We start from the raw sequence: 21,541 nt of genomic DNA, 5'->3' as shown, positions 1-21,541 counted from the left end.
ACATAGATGGATTATTAAGAAAGACGACAAAGGAAAAAGGAATGCCACACAGTAATTACAGGTACGTCATCAGTGTAAGGAAGACACATAGGGTTAAAATGAAAAGTCAATATCTGGTATGTCCGCCATTGACAGCAACACAGGCCATGCAACGTCTTCTCATTGATCGAATAAGTCTGCGATCCTGTTCTGGGGCATTCCACTCTTGACGTAGTATATCTTCAAGTTCTCCCAGGTTCTGTACTTGCGGACGACGTGAGAGGCGTTGACCCAGGTAATCCCATAGATGTTCAATTGGAGATAGACCGGGTGACAGGGCTGGCCGTGGAAGCAGAGGCACATTATTGTTCGCTAGGTACTGTGTTGAAAAACGTGCTGTGTGCGCTCTTGCATTATCTTGCTGGAAGGTGTGCATATCCTGGTGCTGATGAAAGAATGGGATGACGTGACTTGCCAATATGTTATTCCTGTAGTAAAGGGCATTAACTCTTCCACGACAAACATGGAGCTCTGTTCGATGGTTATGACTGATGCCGCCCCTCACCATGAAACTCCCTCCCCTCCCCCACACCCCCCTCGATAACAAGTGCAAGCCAACCTTACGGCTCAGTGCCATTGTGATGAAATTCTACAGGCCCGTCTTATTCCCATAATGAACCATGTTGACTCATCTGTTAACATGCAAGTGCGTATCTCCATGGATCCATACTCTCATTTCTTTCATGGTCATAAGGTCATGGTCATGGTCAGTACTCGCCCTAATGGTGAACACACTACATTAGAGTTTACGATAGTGAACTCGTACTGCTGTTCGGTTTGCAATTTGCCATCACTCGTCAGACTCACATATAGAAGTGTGTTGCGCCCAACCACAAAAGACATGCTTTTTCGATCCTATTTTTAAAAGTGGAATGAGAGTGGGTACATTAAATCCTAAAACATTTACAGACACTTCATTTATTGCCAGACATTAGTATTTTTCAGTATGCCTTTAGGTTTGTTGAAGTGACACTAATAATGATGAAGTCTTCAGTTATACTGCTGAACTGATGTAGATGTTTTTCAGCTATGTAAAAATGCCAGAATTTGTTGTAAATCACTGTATAACACTGCTGGTTCTATTAAACAGCAACAAAAGACATGACATGATATGTCATAACTGAAACATGTCTCAATTTACTTCTCTGTCATACCTTTTCATCACTTAATACCTGAACTGCCAATCTTCAGAATGCAAGCCTGGAACCTTTGGGCCTGACTGTTCTCGTTGTGGACACTGTGACGTCACGTGTGATGATGGAGATGGACGCTGTCCAGGAGAATGTCTGGACGGCTTTACCGGTGACCGATGTGATATAGATATCAGAGGTTCGAATCCCATTTAGGTCTTCTTCCTCTACAATCAGTTTATTTAGATCCGCATTAACGTTGCTATGTATTATGCATTAAGTACATGATCAAACAAACGTTTTATTCACTGTGCTTTTAGATACGTTGGCATATTCGTTTATATCTATTCACAGTACATTTTAAGCACCAGACTAATGTGACTTTGTATCTTATCCAGTGTCTCCTGTTACAAGTGGTGTCATTGGCGGAGCAGTAGTCATGGCTGTAATGCTGTGTCTGATTGCTGGGTTGATGATCTTTCTGTGGAAATCTGGAAGGTAACTTTTCATAACATATTGTATTATTAAATAACAGAGTACTGGTTTTGAAGTCTTTCATTGTGGGATGAGCACGAGCATCAATTATATTTCTACAATACTTCTACTGTTCAGACTGAAACGGATACCCCTAACTGGCACACACCCCACAGCGGTGAGAGAGACAAACACAGGCGACACTGGAGAGGTTCCAGCTCCTGCGCTCTCTCCTGGCATGAATGGGGAAGACTATACTGAGTTGAATGAGGTCACCAGGGAGAGAGAGCAGTCACATTATGATTTCATTCAGAACAAATAATCAAATCTGAGTAAAGAGTCTTCTATATGTGCTGTGACATACGCATCATGTTCACAAAGCATCATGTTCTGTCTAGAAGTACACATCAAGGTATATATATGAGGTGATAACATGGAAGATTGTGATCCCGTCACATATATGATCTAACTACCTTGGTTTTAGTTTTACCCCCGTTTTTGGTAGTTTGTACATATTATATGTAGCGTTGTGTAGCCCTTGAGGTTAGCACAATATATATATGACGATCATTGTGATTTATATGCGTTATGTCACTACTAAACAAGAATTTAATCATTTTCCATTTTTCATATTTTATGCAATTAAGCTACACATGTTTCGTATTTAAATTAGTTAGTCAAATATATGACATTACCATACTTATGTTACTGAAAGTGCAAATCAACAACACTTACTGTGAATATGGTGAATAGTGCAGTAGTGGGCAATATCGGCTACCAGTACTTCAAGTTACACAGTCAAAACGCTGACATGAAGTAAACTGCTCTCAGATCAGTACGTAAGATGTCCGTGTGTGTATCTTCTGTTGCACCACAGATTCAATAACACACCAAGGACACACAATTCCGATACAATGTTAGCCAGACTAACAAGTTTGTGTCTTACAGGGTTTTTAAGGAATAACTATGATGGTATGCATTACACAGGGCAATAATGTTTGTTTGTGGTATCACGCCTCAATATTCAAGCTCTATGACGGGGGTATGTAAATAAAGTGGCTGATATTATGAGCATCTATATCTGCGATTGGGATATGATGACATGCATCAACCAAATCTGTGAGTCTGACCACCCGATCCCGTTAGACGCCTCGTAGGATAAGCACGAGTTGCTTCAGGACGAATAACTTATCAAAGCAGTATAAGAATCACGTTGAATACAAAAATATTTATCTAAAAATCGACTTCACTCATGTTCTTGTGTCAATGTTTTATCACCAACTTACCCATACTTTACCTCTTTCTTTCACTGTATTAAGTTGTACCACCGAAGTTGTATCAACTGCGGGTTGTGAATAAATATGTTTAGTTAACAAAAGAACTTCACAGGAACCATTAACAATTAAATGAAATAATGAAACTTGATAGTCGACGACATGGATATGCAGCCTACTCTCTGTTAGAACTTTTGTTTTTCGCACATCTTGGTCTCTCGACTCAGTGGCTTGTTATGTCCTGAAAATATTTGAATGTTAACAGACAGTCAATGCTTCATTTTACCAGGTTTTGTGAGAACAATTATACTTTTATAGTTTCTCATAAAATGTTTATATGCAAGCAGGGACACTCAGATACATCATGATTATGGTAGACACCATTCATAAAGAGAACGGTAAGGACGTCAGGTAAACATGAATTAAAGCAAGTTTTGGTTATAAACAAAGGAGAGGCGAGAAGGAAGAAGAAAGTATTAAATTGATGTCACGAAAATTGCAGTCTTTACAACAGTTCACATACGCGACTTTAAAGGAACGTGCACACTCTCTGTTATATTTCTAAAGTGGTAAAAACAGTAGCATTGTGTTATCGTTCATGTTCCGCGCCTGTCAAATGCCCCAATAGAAGATATGGACCAGAATGTACGCGGTCCTGCAATTCCCACAATTGTAAATAATTTATAAAACCTCAACGGCAGATATGGAGAATAACCATGCTCGATTATCCGAAGAAACAAATTCCACTGGGCTAAATAGTGGTGAAATTAATATGAATGGACAACTAAAAATATGTGACGACTCCAGCTTTTCACGAAAAGGACAAGAATCTCCTGCCCTACCCGTAGCACCCACCACTCACACAATTTGAGGAAAAGAGTATGACACCATATTCTATGAGAGAAAAGGGGTAACGTGAAGAGTTACCTCCCCTAGACTAGTGTACAGGCTTTGACAAAGTTGTAACTGAATTGTAATTGATTTGAGAACAATAATAAATATTGTTTACGGAAGCATTGAGAAGACTATTCCAATGAATGAGGAGTAATCAATGTTTTACATGTTTTGATATAATCAAATTATCATGTCCATACGCTCATTATATATGTCCTGTTAAGGATAACGCTGAACATGTTTATTTGTTTTTCGGGTGTGTTGTTTGGTACATGGAGTTGGACATACTGGCTGATTAGGTTTTGATTTACGTTCATGCGAATTACCATCCAACCGCCATTCGTAAAGTAGTTTTGGTCCTCTAGATGTGTGTTCTACACCCCCGATATTGGTAGGACAAGTTTACGTTTGTAACAGCTGGCACCCACTTTTTATACTAGAAGTGACGTGAGGAAAGGTGACATAGAGTGTAACGTCGCGTTTCAGATTATTGCAATGATAACAGCGACCTGTATGCATATGTATATGTGTGGTGTGTGTAGATGTGTGTGTGTGTCTGTGCGTGTGTGGCTAGTACTAGTACACACAGCATACTAACACTGATCTTTGATTTGAGGACATGCCATTAGGGGTCACGTCAGAACGAACTTTCATCTGACCAATCAGAGCGTCGCTTTCCAGATCCTGAATGTGACAGTCGGAATGTGATTTTTAATCATGCAACCTCAACTTTACCAACGATATGGGTATTCTAACGATAGTTACAGGCTTAACGACTGAATCCATACAGTCTAGACCATATATTAGCCATTCCAGAATGTTTTTTTGTTCAGGTCTGAAATTTTTAATCGAGAATTTGTCAAAATATGTTTCGAAACGTAGTCGCCAATTGGAAATTAGTGCCGTAAAGCACGTGAAAGCTGCCTTCTGATTGGCTACTATCGACTTCTTGTCAGTCATTCCATTGGTTGGTCAAAGCTCGCTCAAGGTCGGTCTGACGTGACCCGTAATTGGGTGTCCTCAGATCTTTGTTTAGCGGTATAGAAAACTAAGATCAGATTTTAATGGGATTGAGATTCATCGAACTGTTTGTTCTGAATTGGACAGTGTATTTTAGAAACGGATGTCCTTAAACCGGATTTGCTGGAGCCATTGAATTTTCTTTCCTAAAGCCACTGTATCTGTGTGACTATTTTCCCAAACCGGAAATGGTACGATGTAACCGGTAGTGGGTATAACTCTCTTATTAAACCAACTGTAAACATATGATTTTCTTGTTTAATACATTAGCTATATTCTGGTCACATTTAGTACACTGCTTATTGGGCTTCACATTCTAACAGGGGTGGTCGGGTAGCCTTGTGGTTAAAGCGTTCGCTCGTCACGCCGAAGACCTGGGTTCGATTCCCGACACGGGTACAATGTGTGAAGCCCATTTCTGGTGTCCTCCACCGTGATATTGCTGGAATATTGCTAAAAGCGGCGTAAAACCAAACACACTCACTCACTCACATTGTAACAAAAGGTCTATGGTATATTATAGTCACCACGACACACTGAATCTACACAGAAATATTTTCCAATGCGTGGTCTACATGTACAGGTGACAGGAGCTGTCTGACGATAAAACATTGCATGATCTATCTGATTTACTCTGTACACGATGAAATGCAGTGTATACATGACATTATATTGATACATGTATATTACCCAACATGAAACAAACTTCACACTAAGTCAGGTGTGGGTATATTTAGTAACTACAAACTGCTAATGTGATGTTAACCCAATCGCTGATCCTTGAGTCGCAGGCAGAAGATAGATAATGTTGGAATGTGTTTGTTAGAAATCTAAATTAATTTCATTTCCAGTCAGGCCATTCGCAATATTAGATAATTTGGTTGCCTCTTCAGCTTTCTTTCAAAACTTGGGTAGACAATTGTATATGGCGGCCTCCACCAGAGCACATGATTTGTCTGGACCAACGAGAACTATCAAATTGTTTGAATTTGAGATCCATTCCCCTATGTCCTGATTAGTCCAGATGCAGCTCTCTCCTTCTGCATCGTCATATACTGTGTTAAGGCATGCCAGTTACAATCAAGAGCCTCCTTGCAACTCCTGTCACTAAATGTACCCAACCCCTCTATCCTATACTGCAATGTTAGATTGATCTCACTGCAACAGTAACTTGTGGGCCATCAGACACATGTCGCCTCATGAATATATTCCACTCTTCTACAACACATAATGTATGGTAATACAACTGAGGGTTTAATTTCAGAAAACACATCGTAACAGAATTATACTCACCACGAAACACAGATTCTAGACAGAAATATGTGCTATTGCGCGATCGATGTGCTTTTTGGGGTAAATAAATAGTGTGCAGTCTGTATCACGAATCAACAGCCACTTTGAATGACAGCACATCCTGACTAAAGGTTATATCCACTGCCAAACGAAGCAGGATATTGAAAACAAACAACGATCAAAACAACGATTATGTGGATCAAAAATCACATAATAAGAATAAAACGGAGAGCATTTGGGTGGGCTAGGGTTTGGTGGATTGTCTCGATGGATATAAATCCTTTAAAATCCTGACGTATCGACTACTGGGAAGTCTGGACTGCCACCTGGTCAATTTCATCAGTGAGCAAGGAGCTACTTGGCACATTTCAATAAACAACTAACACATGCCTGAAGCTTTTCTTCAAAATGCCTTTCCGCACAAGTTGAGCAGCTGTAACGATGTATAATGCATTTTTTGTTTCCCATAGCATGTGTCTCAATATCAAAATAACAATTAATATGTAATTGTAATTATCTACAATATAATTCACACTTGAAAATAGACCTATTGCATTTTCAGATAAAACAATTAAAACACTTGCAATTATATCCTAACTCAACATTCATTTAACTCTTACTCAACATACCTGTGAATTATAACAATTCGAATGTGTGATGGCAGATTGTTCGACATAGTGTGTGCTGGGTCAGTAACCCATGTATTATTTTTTGAAGGACAAACATGTAACCTTCCTCTACAACAATTGCGGGCATTGCACGTACCAGAGCACAGGATGTAGATGACAGACAACAGTAAGTTTGTACAATTACATTTACAGACTGTACAAATTACTTGCTAGAAAGGTATGTTGTTAGTGACATAAATCATGAGTAATAAAGAACAGACTAGAGTCAAATTCAGCCTGCGACATAATGTAGTGCCAGAAATTGATGACATTAAACAAGCCAGCTCCTCACAGCGAAGGTCCCTGTGACGAAGGTTTTCAAGCGCTGGGACTGTAAACATAAAAGGAGGTCACTCCATTACGGAGTCTCCATGGGTATGTCTATTTCGTGCATATATGTCCTGTTCCCAAATACAACAATGATGTCATCTTACCCGTGAAGATCTGGGGTAGAATAGGTCGTCAGCAACCTATGCTTGCCTTTACAGGCGACTAAGCTTGTCGTAAGAGGCAACTGACGGGATCGGGCGGTCAGGCTCCCTGACTTGGTAGATACGTGTCATCGTATCTCAATTGCGTAGATGGATGCTAACGATGTCAATCAATGGACTGCTTGGTCAAAACTTGATCATTTACAGGTCGTTGTCATAAAATTGGAATTTTGCTAAGTGCGGCATTAAACAACAAACAAACAAACAAGCACAATGGTATTATCACTGAGGACATGACACATTATTGCATGTTGGTTATTGACATTTAAATGCATTAAAATATCTGAAATCCACTTTAAGTGGCTGCAATGTAAAAGACATTTATTTACATAATATGTTATAAACAGTAAAGACAATATAAACTATTATGACAAAAGCGTTCCATATCTATATTACCGTATTTCAAATGTATATAAAGTTATCCAGAATGTGGGTTGATAATTTCTATACAAATTATGAGGAAGCATTAAGATTATAATGTAAGGCAATCTCTGTTCTGAGGATACTGAGGACCTCTGTTCTTCGTTGGCTAACCACACTTCATTGAATATGAAGTGATGAATAATGCCATACAATGTTATGATTGGATACAGTAGTCAATTCTTCTGTCGAAAATGTCATTCTGGCTAATAAATGACAATAAACATAATAAAGTTTGCTGCTTTATACTTTATACCGAGAGAGCTAATGATGTACACTTCACTTGCATCCGGGGATATTTTAACGTCAGTTCCATTCAGTTATTGATGCTCACTCATTGATGCATAATATTTACGGCAGTGCCCATATATATATATTTGTAATATAAATTGTAATATGTAAGTCTTACACAATGATTCGAGTTTCAAAACTCGCATCAGACGCAAATCAGTAACAACAAATCTGAGTGTTCACACACTATGAATACAATAACACAAGCCATGGATTCAGTGTAGGTGAAATAGAATGGTCGTTTTTAGGATTTAGGTCAATGCCAAATAATTGGATGTTTTTGGAAATACCATTGTGTGAGTGATATACAACACAATAGAAGTTTGGGCAAACTGCTGCTGAATACTCAACGCGGTTATGAGAATGTAATGGGAGTCAGACTTGATGTATGAGACATTATCGGGACGTGCATGAAGAACAGGAATAGGAAAAATATGGCTGTTAAAATGACTCTCCTGCTGGTATATACATGTCTCCGTTAGTACGGCTAAAGTTGGTTGGTTGGTTGTTTAACGCACCAGTCGGCAGTATTCCAGCTACATTGTATATGACGGCGGTCTGTGAATAATCGAGTCTTACCCGAAAATCCAATGATTGATATTGTGAGCATCGGTCAACGCATTTGGGATCGATGACATGCATCAACCAAGTCAGCGAGCCTGACCAACCGATCCTGTTAGTCGCCTTAACGGCAAGCATGTGTTATAAATTATAAGATACCGTATGTATCATAATGTAAGTCTGACGTATCTAAAACTGAACCATAGTATTATCTCAATACACAGACATCTTGAATATTGAAAGTACTGCAAAGTCCTTTAGAAGAATAATCAATCTTAATGGGAGAAAAGCAATATGCAATGTTGAATGTGTGTTCAAGGTAAAAGTATGATGGTCGTTTGTGTACATAGGTGTGTATGTTGAAAGATGGATATAACATACTACATTAATGCCAGCACAAAATGAGAAATTCCACAATTCAATCATGAAACTGCCATACTAAATATAAGGCTGATTACTTGCAACTATACTGTATCTATCTGGGATTTATATGGAACCTGATATCAAGATAGCAAACACACACATCGATGGATTCAACAAAAACATACAAAGGTTTGCAACAGGAAAAAGATAACACTAGTTTAGCCTATTGTCCGTCCCTTGTTCAACTTTTTTTGTTCACACTGTCAAGAATGTACGTAAACAATACGTTATCCTCAGATACATTCTGAAACATTATCCATGCATTGCGTTCAAAATAACTTGTCGTCATACAAGGAAAGTATGGTTTACATATTCAATCGCTGTGAAAGTACAGGCGTGGTACTCCAACTCCTGCCAGTTCAACATGGCGGTTGTCAGGTTGATCCGGGTGGTGGTGCTGGCTGGGTGGATGCAACTGTTATTGGGTAAGTTGTCCTTGGATGGTTATTATTATGTATACATACTGTTTCATCTTTAAGCTGCAGTTGCATTTTGTAGAAGGGATATTATCTGAAATCATTGTATTATAGGTGGTATGTGCAAGATTAGAAATAAATGATATAACAATAAATGGAGTTTCAAATACACTTAGTTTCATTTTCGTATCGTGATGTTTAACAAATTTTGGGCTCAAGAAAATGAAGTCACACATTGTATCCATGTTTATGGTCGCCCAAACGCTTTAGCCACCTGTATTTAGGTCCACATTTAACCCATAATATGATCACACACGACAAACACCGTGTACCGGATCCTTTGTATACATTTTATGAGAAAATATGCAGGACATGCAGCACTTCGGACTTTCCTCCCACAAAACATGATCCATAACAGATAAATGGGCCCAGGGCTCGAACTCAGTCCCAACAATTGTAAAATATCGTAGGAGCCTGACATTTCATTATCAGCCGTTCCAATTATGATAGAAATATTATTAGTCACACATCAACAACACATACAACACATACACGGAGACAAGTTTAAACCTCGGTTAGATACGAACCTGCAACATCCTGTTTGTAATCCTTCATGCTACCACCTGTTTTAGGGAGATTGTTGACGTTAGAATCATTGTCTTCAGTATCTTAGCTTGCTAACTTTGTAACAATTATTACACACACACACGTGTGTGTGTGTGTGTGTGTGTGTGTGTGTGTGTGTGTGTGTGTGTGTGTGTGTGTGTGTGTGTGTGTGTGTTCATTTAAAGTTGACACGATATACGGCTTTTGCACTGAATTTGACTTTCATACTTTTTTTCACGAGACACTGACAGACTACTTTCACATTCTTTGGGTACCCCTGGGAATTCTCAAGCACGTATACACTCTTACAGAATCGTTCTTTCTGATAATTTAGAATCTTTAATCTTGAACTCAGCGTCGAACTTAGTATCTATTTAGAAACGTTAGATAGTTATTACTGCACGATCGTTCACGAATATCCTCGCTACGACCCATCCTTGTGAACAAAATGAAGAAAGGCACATCCCAGCTGTCGTAGTATTGACTTGATCCGTGTCTAGGCTGACAGTGACAGCATACAGCAATCTCTATATTTACCTTGATCTTTTATCACCTTTCAATGATCGACCAATGGATCAATGATGACTAAAACATGTAACTGCCACAGGTTCATTAACAACTTAATGAAATCTCTCCCGTCACGTTTGTTCTGTGGGCAACATTTTGTAATTGATGTAAATGTATTACGACACGCTGTCATTATGACTTACTGAGGTTGTTCTTAACCGACCTTTCTCATCTTATGGTGGTACTATTTGAATACATGTGTTGTGTCAGTTGCTTTTGAAGAGCAAGTTGTGCATGGATACGCGAATATCACCTCTTGTTTTAGGAACTATTATATTCCGCGATACAGTTGGTTGTTGTATGGCTGTCTGGGAAAACATGAAGTCACACGTACTTCAGATAGTAACGTCTTATATTAAATGCAACTGAAACGAGCTGTCTGAAACTTCCCATGCAAATACTATCTTTAAAACATCAACGCCAGAGAATAACCAGTCTCAACTATCCACCGAACGAAAGATGTAAAGTGTAAAAAGCAAATAAAGGATGTCATGAGCGGGTCACTGAAAATAAGTGATGACACCAGGTGTTTGCGAAAAGGATAAGAGTTGGTATGTCTACTTTTCCCCACCATAAGGATGAAGTTGATGGATTCTCTTGGTTACTCTGTAAAACACATTACAAGACAAGATAACGAATGAACAACCCTGAAATAATTACACTTGATAGACTGAATGGAAGTCTAGTTTAAAGGGTACAGGCAAATTATACTGAACAGTTACAAGATCGACTGATAATAACAAAAAAAACTATCTCAACTGAAGCTGTGGAGCTGAATAGGGAATGGGGTGGAATGTTCACGCGAACAAATGACCTACACCATTCGCCTCTGTTTGAATACAACACATTCATGATTGTACCTGAAGCATCCTTCCCCTGTGAGAGGCTTTGAATACCTCAATAACTCATTTTCAAGTGAGAAATTGAAAGCAGTACAATTGTTGTGTTGCTAGAATGATAGATTATTGTGTACTAATGCAGAATATGTGCAGTGGGCGTTACACTAGGCTTAGTTTGTCGGGGTATTGCACTTCCTGGGTGTTCAACAATGAGGGTGTCAGGATGTTTTTGTGAGTGGTGTTACTGAGCTGGATACAGCTGGCTTCGGGAGAGTATCAGATTAGTGTATGCCGGTGACATATAAATTAGGCATTGAAAGCTAGCTATTGCATTTGCTTTGCTGAGACCAAATAGTTTATAATATAAGGCCTTTGCAAAGGCATCCTTTGCACAATCGAGTTTTAATTCTATTTACTTTCGGTTTGATTCTAATATTTGTTTCTTGATATTAACGTTTGAATTAATTACTCAGTATCTGTATGCCGAACCCTTTGGCAGAGTACCGACGACTGTTTATCAATAAGGTGACTGACTGTTAAATCTTTTTGGGTCGATGGGATAGCCATGTTTTGACAATATTGGCTCATGCCATCGAGTCTTCATGTTCGAGGGAACAGTAAGACCTGTCAGTTAATTTATACTTCGTTTGTGATGATTGGAGTGTCTATTACTTGAAATAAGTGACACATATGATGACTTCAGCAACGGAACATGTTGGGTAATGTATGGGAGGCATTGCATTGTGTCATTAGTGTAACGAAATGGTGTCAGCTTTAGAGCGATATAATTACAGCAAAAGCAGCTTTGCATTATTCTTAAATATACCAGGGTCCTTTTCCGTTTTATTTAAAGTCTATCTGAAATGCTCAATATCACCATGGTATAATATTTCCAATGCAGAATCAGTACGTGGAACAAACAATATCAAAATCAGTGATTTGATAAACTTATTAATTCCTTCAGTTAATTGAGAAAAAAACAAACACATTTAACACTGATTAAGTTTGACTCGGTTGACAGTGATATTACTGAAGAAACTACAGATGCAACAGGGGATTATAACACGTATACATTATATTTTGGATCTGACAAACAAGAACTCAGTATACCCATGAAGGAAAGTTATTTAATTGATTCATTCATAAACTGAAACACCCGTTTGAGGGTCTAGTCCAGGACTTTATTTTAGAAACAGCAGGATGGTGTGACGATCAGTCAAAATGTGCATACTGTATTGATTTGATATTGCTGAAATAAGGAAATGGTTATTTCACATACATACGATCCATTCAGAATTATATGAATGCACCTGGGAAACAGATGAGCATCCCTTCAGATAATGAATTATTACATGTGAATAACTGTAATTGCAATGATAATTACACAAAGAGGTGAAAGGTCATGTTTGACGGTAATGTTAGAACTCACCATGGCATGCACGTGAAGGATGCCACTCCCGGAAATACAATATGTACAGGCATCAAAATTTGGTATTTGATCCCGCTGACTTGCTATGTTTAATAATTCCCTCTGAACATGACACGAAGTAGGATATCACAGATGCAGAGACGAGAAATGATCGGAATACATTCCATAGGGTTGTCATTCAATTGACGTCCATCGGGCGTCACCTAGACTACCGCTACACAGTCATCAGGCAATTGGTGTGAAGACATTGTCTAACCAGTGCTGTGACAGAGCTGCCAGGGTCATAACGGCCTCATGTGAGGTCACATCGCGGAGACAGAACAATGCTTCCTGTCCCGTGTGTCCACAAGAACATAACAGAACCACTTGAGAGCAGCAGGAGCAGCAGGAATGGCGTCCAGTCATTAAACCCCCTTAGCAACAGGGGTTCCTTTTTGGCATGCTGTTCAGCAAAAGTCTGAGAAACTGGCACAAAATCCATTGGTCCGACGGAAGCAGGTTCCTCCTCTATATCCCAAAAGGACGCCAGGATTTGAAGGCTCGTGAAGTTTCGGGACAATCCTTTGTAAGTGGAACATCCAGTCAAATCAACTTCAGAAACTAAAAGCAGACTCCTTCAACACTAGCATGAGCTGAAAAAGATAAAACGAGCATATTTTGTTAACTGACATCTGCAAATCCAGAGCGAACTGGTTTGACTTAAATCTGCCTTTACAATTTCCAACCTGTCAAATATGAGACAGAATAGGATTCACAAGCGAGCACGTAGCGACTTCTTTCAACAATGTAGATGGTAATGTGTATCTGTTCATATATCATTTCACATATATGGCAATGACAATTAATAAAACTAGACAATTTGAACAAAAGCACTTACGTTTAAAAGCTATCACACTTTCAGTCGAAAAGCTTTTCTCACTCGTTAATGATCTGAATGTAACATGCCTGGTTACAGAAAGTGATCAAAGAGTAGTAAACAGAAATTATGCATAAGTAATATGTATTAAGTAAAATATCGCGAGTCAGAGAACAAAGGAATCAAGTCGCTGGATTTTATAAGTTTGATTGCAACATAGCAACAAGAGAGAATTTATTGAATATATTGTCGTTAGTTGAAAAAAATAACAGTCAGAAATATTCAAACTATATGACAGCAGCCTTTAAATAATTGAGACTGGACATCATGAGCATCGATCAACGCAATTTGGGTACGATGACATACATCAACCAAGTCAGCGAGTCTGACAACCTCATCCCGTTAGTCGCCTCTTACGACAAGCAGGTATTCATAGTCTTCAGCGGTTAACCATCTATAGCCTACTTGACTGCGATCGTTAAATTTACCTCATGCTGAGGATCCTGTCATCACAATGCCGGAGTCCAGTCATCCATACCCGAGGTCCAATCATCTTTACCCCAATATCCAGTCACGCTTTCCGCTTTTTCGAAAAAAAATCTTTATTTCTGTATAAATTACCACCAAAGACAATAAATAGATCTTAATTGTGCACACCCCCCCCCCTCCCCTCCCCCCTTTAAAAAAAAGCTGTATCCGCCTGTGGTAAGCGTGGCTGCTTGTACGGCCCCAGGCTGCCAACAATAACACACACAGCAGAAGAGCTGAAAGAAGGTGGGAAGTGCTGTGATGAACAGTTTTCTTTGAAGTATATTATGTAACTTGATACATATGTACGTCTGTATCTACATGAGGGCTTTGGTTTCACACAATCTACATGTACCACAAGACGGACGCAATGGCATATGATGTAGCATGATATCCACTCAACACAAGTATATATCTACAGGGGCTAGATAATGATAAATATATCGCAGGATCTATGATTTACTTTGTACCTATATGTAGGTACATAATGAAATGCCGTGTATTAAGCATAAGTTGGTATATCATCCCGCATGAAACACACTTCAAACAAAACTTAGGCTTTTCTCACTATGGAGATCTGTAACGAAGTAGCACGCGTTGTGCGAAGGCTCGTTCCTCGTGTCTCTGCTCTTCCTCAGAGATATTTGCAGCACATAAGGTAATATGCCCGGCGTAGTTAATTTCACCTGGAAGTAAAAGACAGAATGAACTTATGACATACTAACCAGCAACTTTATAGGATTTGTCCTTTTCAAGTATCTTTCTATGTACACTACCTACCTTCTTAAGTGTAGCCCTTGGCTGTGTAATCAGTGCAGCATGGTTTGCATATGTTTTTATCGGGTGACACCGGTGGGCAGGATAAGCTCATGTGTGCGTGAACAACCGGTGTCATCACTACTTGAGTTGTGATTCATAAACACATGCTTATGACACAGTCGGAATTGTACAATGGACTGTGCTAAGATGAAGTTTTTATTATTTTTGTATAATCATAGTATACAGGACAATATTATTAAGTGTTGCTGCACACACGATTACTCTGTTGTGATGCGATGATGCCACGAAATTAGCAAAATCCTCAAGCGCTGGAAGAATTGTGCAATTGGTACTCGAGACTCGTGCTGTTTACTACTGACATGTAACGTAGTGCTCCATATCCTGGTCTGTCAAAGGTAATTGTGTGGTATTTGGTATAAAGGAAAAAACGTGCATAGCTTTGTCGCCCGTAGTGAAACGATACGCTGTATATAATGTATAAATTGACAATAGTAGTTTTATGTTACGAGTGAATGTAAATAATATTTCCTAACCGATACGTCGCCATGGCTGACCGCACGTGACCTGGACGGAAGATATCCTGCTACCACTGTTGTGATGTTAACCTCGCAGCGAGTCAATGAGTCACATGCATGACGTTTGAGGATTCTGTAGGAAGTATTAGCTGTTCATAGAATGATAAGCTGTTGATACGCAACCTTACTGTTTTACATTGTACCCCGAGATTGAGCAACACCGTGTCGCCATACATACATGCATAGAACTCGTATCTCCTGAAGTCTGACGGCCCTACGTCTCGTCAGACAAGGATATGATGTATCTGAGGATATGTGACAGGCCTAGGGCAAATAAGCGACAGCTGGATATTGAAAACTTAACACGTTGTTTTTGGAGAGGAGAAATATGTCTATTAATAACCAAGCTGTTTGAATCGAAAATGTCGACATCCACGGGCCACCATTTAAATATATAGATAAACAGTGTTGATACTCGGAAACAACATGTATCATGTAATATCTCATCATATGGGATGGGATAGGGATTGTTTAATTATAAACTTCGAGCCAATATCAACATATAGATCCAAACGTATAATAAAGGAATAAGTATCATCACATACCGAGATTCCTGACCAGGAAGACAGTGTTTTGACAACTTTCTTCCATTACTGACATGGGAACAATGTGTGAAGCCCATTTCTGGTGTCCCCTACCGTGATATTGCTGGAATATTAAGCGGCGTAAAACCATACTCACTCACTCACTCACTCACTCACTCTTCCATTACTTATCGCTTTGGACTTCCCTTATTTAATTTTACTCATTCAGGGACAGTGAGTTCGGACATTTTCTCGAAGCCATGGGCGGCCATCTAGGCTAGCTCGAGATCCTTATGTTAATTTGATATATAACTGAACATTGGTCAATCTGTTTACCCAGTAAACGAAGATCAGTATCTCCTTCATTGAACACACCGTGCGCTGATCCAGGTTGATGACTTTCTCATCTCTGTTGGAATAATATGTTTTAATGCACAAACCACGCCCACTGTCCATTTCAAGGCTTTTTGAAGGATGAAGTTTGTATGTGTCTTTTCCTCTGTTTTAAAACATCTTTGTAAATATAACTGATGACAGATATTTAGGTAAGGTTAAATTAATAAACTTCGTTTTATATGAGTCTGCCTAAATGTATATGACATGCTGAAGTTTTATTCCACCTATTCACGAATGCAGCAGCGCACACACGCTACACGTACACATATATAACCTCATGAGAACAGCTGGGCAAGTATACAACACAGCATAGCATCGGAGTTGGTGGAATCAACCGCCCAACTATCAACTGTCAACTGTAATATTCAGAGTGAGTGAGTGAGTGAGTGAGTGAGTGAGTGAGTTAAGATTTAAAGTCACATCGGCAATATTTCAGCCATATAGTGACTAAGTCAAGTTATACAGTAATAATACATTCATATAGACATAAAAAATGTCAACAAAGGACAGTAAAAGCACTAGACTATCACAGATATAGATTTAAAACTAGCATGTTACCATACAAATGTGACTATTCGGAACAATACATCATAAAAATGGGCTAGAGATCACCAGCAACCAAAGTTGGGTCACCATACTAGGTACCACGGGGACTTACGGTACATCTGCTTCCTGCATGGTACCCCAGCAGGATTTACACCATCCCTCTGGCCACTGGTGATTGTTAGACATTTGAAGCCAAAGTATTTAAAAACAATAAGCATTCTACGATTAAAATCCAGGAAAATGAAACATACTTTGAAGGAAGTGGGACTCACTCACCCTCTCAGGGGGACAATACATTTTACGATACTTCAACCCCCTTTGAAGGTGCAGCCACAAACAATCACAGTTATCAAATCATTCTACCAAATTAAAATCACATACTTTTTACAATACATATAATCAAAATTTATCTATTAACTCAATTTCTTTTAAAAATCCAAGAATTAAATGAGAACTTACATTAAAAAGATCCTTTATGGATGAAACCTTGAAATAATTATCCCTTGTGATGGAAAAATCAATACAGTCAAGTAATATTCAGAGTAGGAAGCATGGCGAAACGTCACGATCATGCAATTTATCATTAACTTGACTGGGGGTGATTATATCATACTGCAGTGTAATATGGTTTGGACAGTAAAGCAACATCAGTTAACATAATACCAGGTGTGAAATGAACCATATAGGTAATCAGATTAGATTCTTGAATACCGTAAAAATACCAATCTTCAGTTGGCTTGTTGACCGTGCAATATTGTCGCCAAAGTGAATGAAAAATAATGAGTTTGATTTTTAATGCATGTTCTATAATAATGTGTGTGCATTGGTAATTTTTTCTTCGCACGTGATTCACAGCAGTTCCGTAGAATGTATACATAATTTGATAGAGGAGGACTAACCTCGGACTATTTGTCATTTCCAGTAATTTCTATTCAAGTCCCTTACAATTCACTTTGTTTGCCTGCTAACTCAACTTCTATTTTGAAAATAGTGTTCATCATTTTAACCGTTAATGATATAACATAGAGAAACTGTCTGAGAAACATACACTATTGATAACAGTGTCCAGATCTAGGCCAAACGGAGCACCAGTCAGCACAGCATGGTATGCCTTTGATAATTAGTTACTCGGATAACTCTCAGTTTACAAATTAGTTGGAATGGTCGGGTAGACATATAAACAACAGTCAGTCAGACAATAATCAACTATTACATAACTCTCGGGATATGTATCATCAGTAGTTCATAGTACTTATGTGTTTTTAAATAGAAGCTTTCTCTCACCGTATCTACCACTGGGCAAATTGCAACTGTTGAATCTCACCCCTCTCCAGCTCACCAGGCTGTTTGCAGACTGCAGACCATCATGTCAATGTTTCATCCCACCTTCCTGTATCTCTTCACAGGTACCTGCCAACCTGGACATTTTGGAGACTCCTGCAGCTACTCCTGCAACTGTGGGACGTCATGTAACGAGACAACAGGTGCTTGTTCTGGTGACTGTGACACTGTATGGAGGAAGGCAGGGGGCCTCTGCCAGAAACGTCAGTTCCACACACGTTTTACATTCTATATTGACGGGTTCAATATTCTGTTCAGTGCTGTGTGGAAAACACCTCTTGGAACAACTAATTTTAATAGGGTTATATTTATATAACAATCCATATATAATACACTTGTAATACAAAAGAGTGAGTGCGTTGGGTTTTAGTTTTCATTAATTTACCTTATCAACAGTAGAGCTTTTGACTTTCATCATGCATGTAAACCCACGTTAACTTGATATACATGTCAAAGTAGACACTATTTATGGATAACAACTTCTTAAATTACCGTAAAAACGACGTGTCGTTATAGATTCCCATTTCATACCGTTGTCAAGCAAGACTGATATACAAGTAACATACATGTACAAGATTGATAAACAATAAATGTAATAAGTAACAAGTTATTTTCACAACAACTTGACTCGCCTAATGCAGGGTCATCCTCAGTAACTGCATGTACTGCGATCTGTATGAAAGTTTGTATGTGACATGATTGTTGTACTAAACAGAAAACATTGCACGGAACAAGTCAGCATCAACAACATCTGGTCATCATAGCAGCTGGTACCCATCAAAGGCTGTGGACGGAGACAGTGACATAAACGGTGAGAAAAGAACCTGTTTCCACGCTGCTGGATCTCCGTCAGACTGGACAGTGGATCTGGGCCGGGACTACCAACTGTATGACATCAGAATCTACAGCAGACATGGTTGTAGGTATCCAGGCATCATGATCTGTGAGAGAGTGGTGCTATTCTGATTGTCAGAATAGTTATGTGTAGATTGTATTGTACTCTCCTTAGACGTCTATTTTTTTATCACAATGTATTCAAAATCACAATGTACACAAAGAAATGATATATTGATAATTATGTTACATTAATAGTAAACGGAAATAGTAACATATTTATCAACATATATAAACACTTCACATCAATTAATGATCTTTTCCGCATATACTGTCTAAATGTAACACAATTAGGTAGTCAACAAAAGACAAAGAGACACCCACATATGAGCAGTAGGCTGGTAATGTTCTATCTATCCAGAAATAAAAGAATACAGGACATAATTTACTTTCACACTTGTGACCAAACTATAGCAATTATCGATGAATACAAATAAAATTTATTTTATCATAGTGTAATATCATTGCGTGATCTTTCCTCGACATCAAATCAAGGCGCATGGTCAAAGTCATTGCTCACTCACATTATTGAGATGGAAATGAAATAATTTAAACTACCAAAGAGTAGCATTATGTGGCACATGTAGAGTGCATATGAGACAACTTTGAACTTGCCAGAAATATTGTGCTTGACTGCAGTGGTGACACGAAAGATTGGACCAATGTATGTTTCTGGAATTATTTGAAGGACATAGTCCTCGTAGAATGATTCTTTACTTTTAGTAGGTGTGTGGCCAGTGACAGATATCGCGAATTTATCGATCACATTCCTGGGTAGGTCAGAAACAGTGACAAAATATAAGAACATGTAGCCCTTCATGTCATTTCATTTGACTAAATAACACAACCAATATCTTAACAATGACATATTTTTGTTTGAATGCTGTTTTTCACTGAAGTCTAATACATTATTGATAAACTGGGTCACTGTATATACACTTCGACTTCACTCGTAAATGAGTACTACCTCTGAAGCAATTTCAAGGTTGAGATGAATTAGGATAAACTGAATATACCTGTTTTTAATTTAAGAATCACAAATTTACGCAAGATATCGTGCATTTCATGATCATGCATACAATTAATTAACATTAATATGCTGTTTTAAAGCGTATATTTTGTGAGTGATCAGGAGTATTTATGTAATTATTCTAAATCCCACCTGCTCTAACACGTTCCTTCGGAATGAATTGTGTTTGTTATTAGTTACGTTTTTATCACATACGAAATGTTACATGAACATAATGTTGTGATCTCATGTATTGGCTGTCAGCAACTTTATAAACACAATGTAATAGCCTGATATATTATTGATACATTCCTTGTTTGTTTTATACTAGACTACAGGAGAAACGCCAACTCTAACATCTACCTGGACAACGACACGTCAGCTATCTGCTCTACCCTCCCTAGTCCATACACCACCCCCAACCCAACTGACGTAACCTGTAACGGTACCGGCAGAAACGTCACCATCAGGAACCCGGGGCCAGGATCTGGACACAATGATGCACTCAACATTTGTGAGGTGGAAATCTATGGTAAAACGATGGTTACATTAAGAAGGACATGTCTATTCTTGTGTCAAAAGGGCGGCCGTGAAGCCAACTGGTTAAAATGTTCGCTCGTCACACCGAAGACCCGTGTTCGATTCCCGATATAGTTACAATGCGTGAAGCCTATTTTTGGTGTACCCGGCACGATATTGCTGGAATATTGTTAAAACCATTCTCACTCACTCACTCACTCACTCACTCACTCTTGTGTGTAAATGCACTAATTTCAGATATATTCAGCCAAATTGATCACGTGGAACATCAAACTGCGATGTAGTCCACACATGATCAAAATTAGCATTCGCTAAAATAGCTTAATTTCATTCTCCTCAGACTTATTTGGATTCTACATTGACAGTTGTTGATTCTTTATGGAACTTACAATCTGTTTCTGGTTCTGCAATGGTGAAAAACATCAAAGGTGGATGTACTTAACCCTGCAGTGTGCCCTTTAGTATAAGATTTAAACATTATCTATAAAAGAGAGAGATACAAATGGAGATTCATCATTAAAGTGAATTTTTTTTTTCAAATTTTCCCTGTCCTGTGAAGCACACTCTGTTATCCATACAAAACGCCTCACAACTGACATTGCATTAAAGGGCAAAGTTCAGCCTGTTGTGTTTGTTAGTGTTGAGTGAGTGAGTATGGTTAGCAATTTTCCAGCAATATCACGGAGGGCACACCAGAAATGGGCTTCACACATTGTA

The 21,541-nt window shown here is 38.6% G+C and overlaps 1 protein-coding gene across 1 annotated transcript in view; it reads left to right on the top strand.

Annotated features, from left to right (window-relative positions):
• LOC139478372 (uncharacterized) overlaps positions 1 to 21,541 on the top strand; it is a 72,344-nt gene that overhangs the window by 33,705 nt on the left and 17,098 nt on the right. Inside the window, exons 4-5 of the mRNA XM_071260808.1 lie at positions 19,097 to 19,300; positions 20,616 to 20,816. Of these exons, the coding sequence (XP_071116909.1) occupies positions 19,097 to 19,300; positions 20,616 to 20,816 (405 nt within the window). The remainder of the gene's footprint in view (positions 1 to 19,096; positions 19,301 to 20,615; positions 20,817 to 21,541) is intronic.

Source organism: Haliotis cracherodii, unplaced genomic scaffold (genome assembly GCF_022045235.1).
Source record: "Haliotis cracherodii isolate W230 unplaced genomic scaffold, xgHalCrac1.p SCAF_4, whole genome shotgun sequence".
NCBI lineage: Eukaryota > Metazoa > Mollusca > Gastropoda > Lepetellida > Haliotidae > Haliotis > Haliotis cracherodii.
This window is presented reverse-complemented; position numbering and strand designations above follow the sequence as displayed.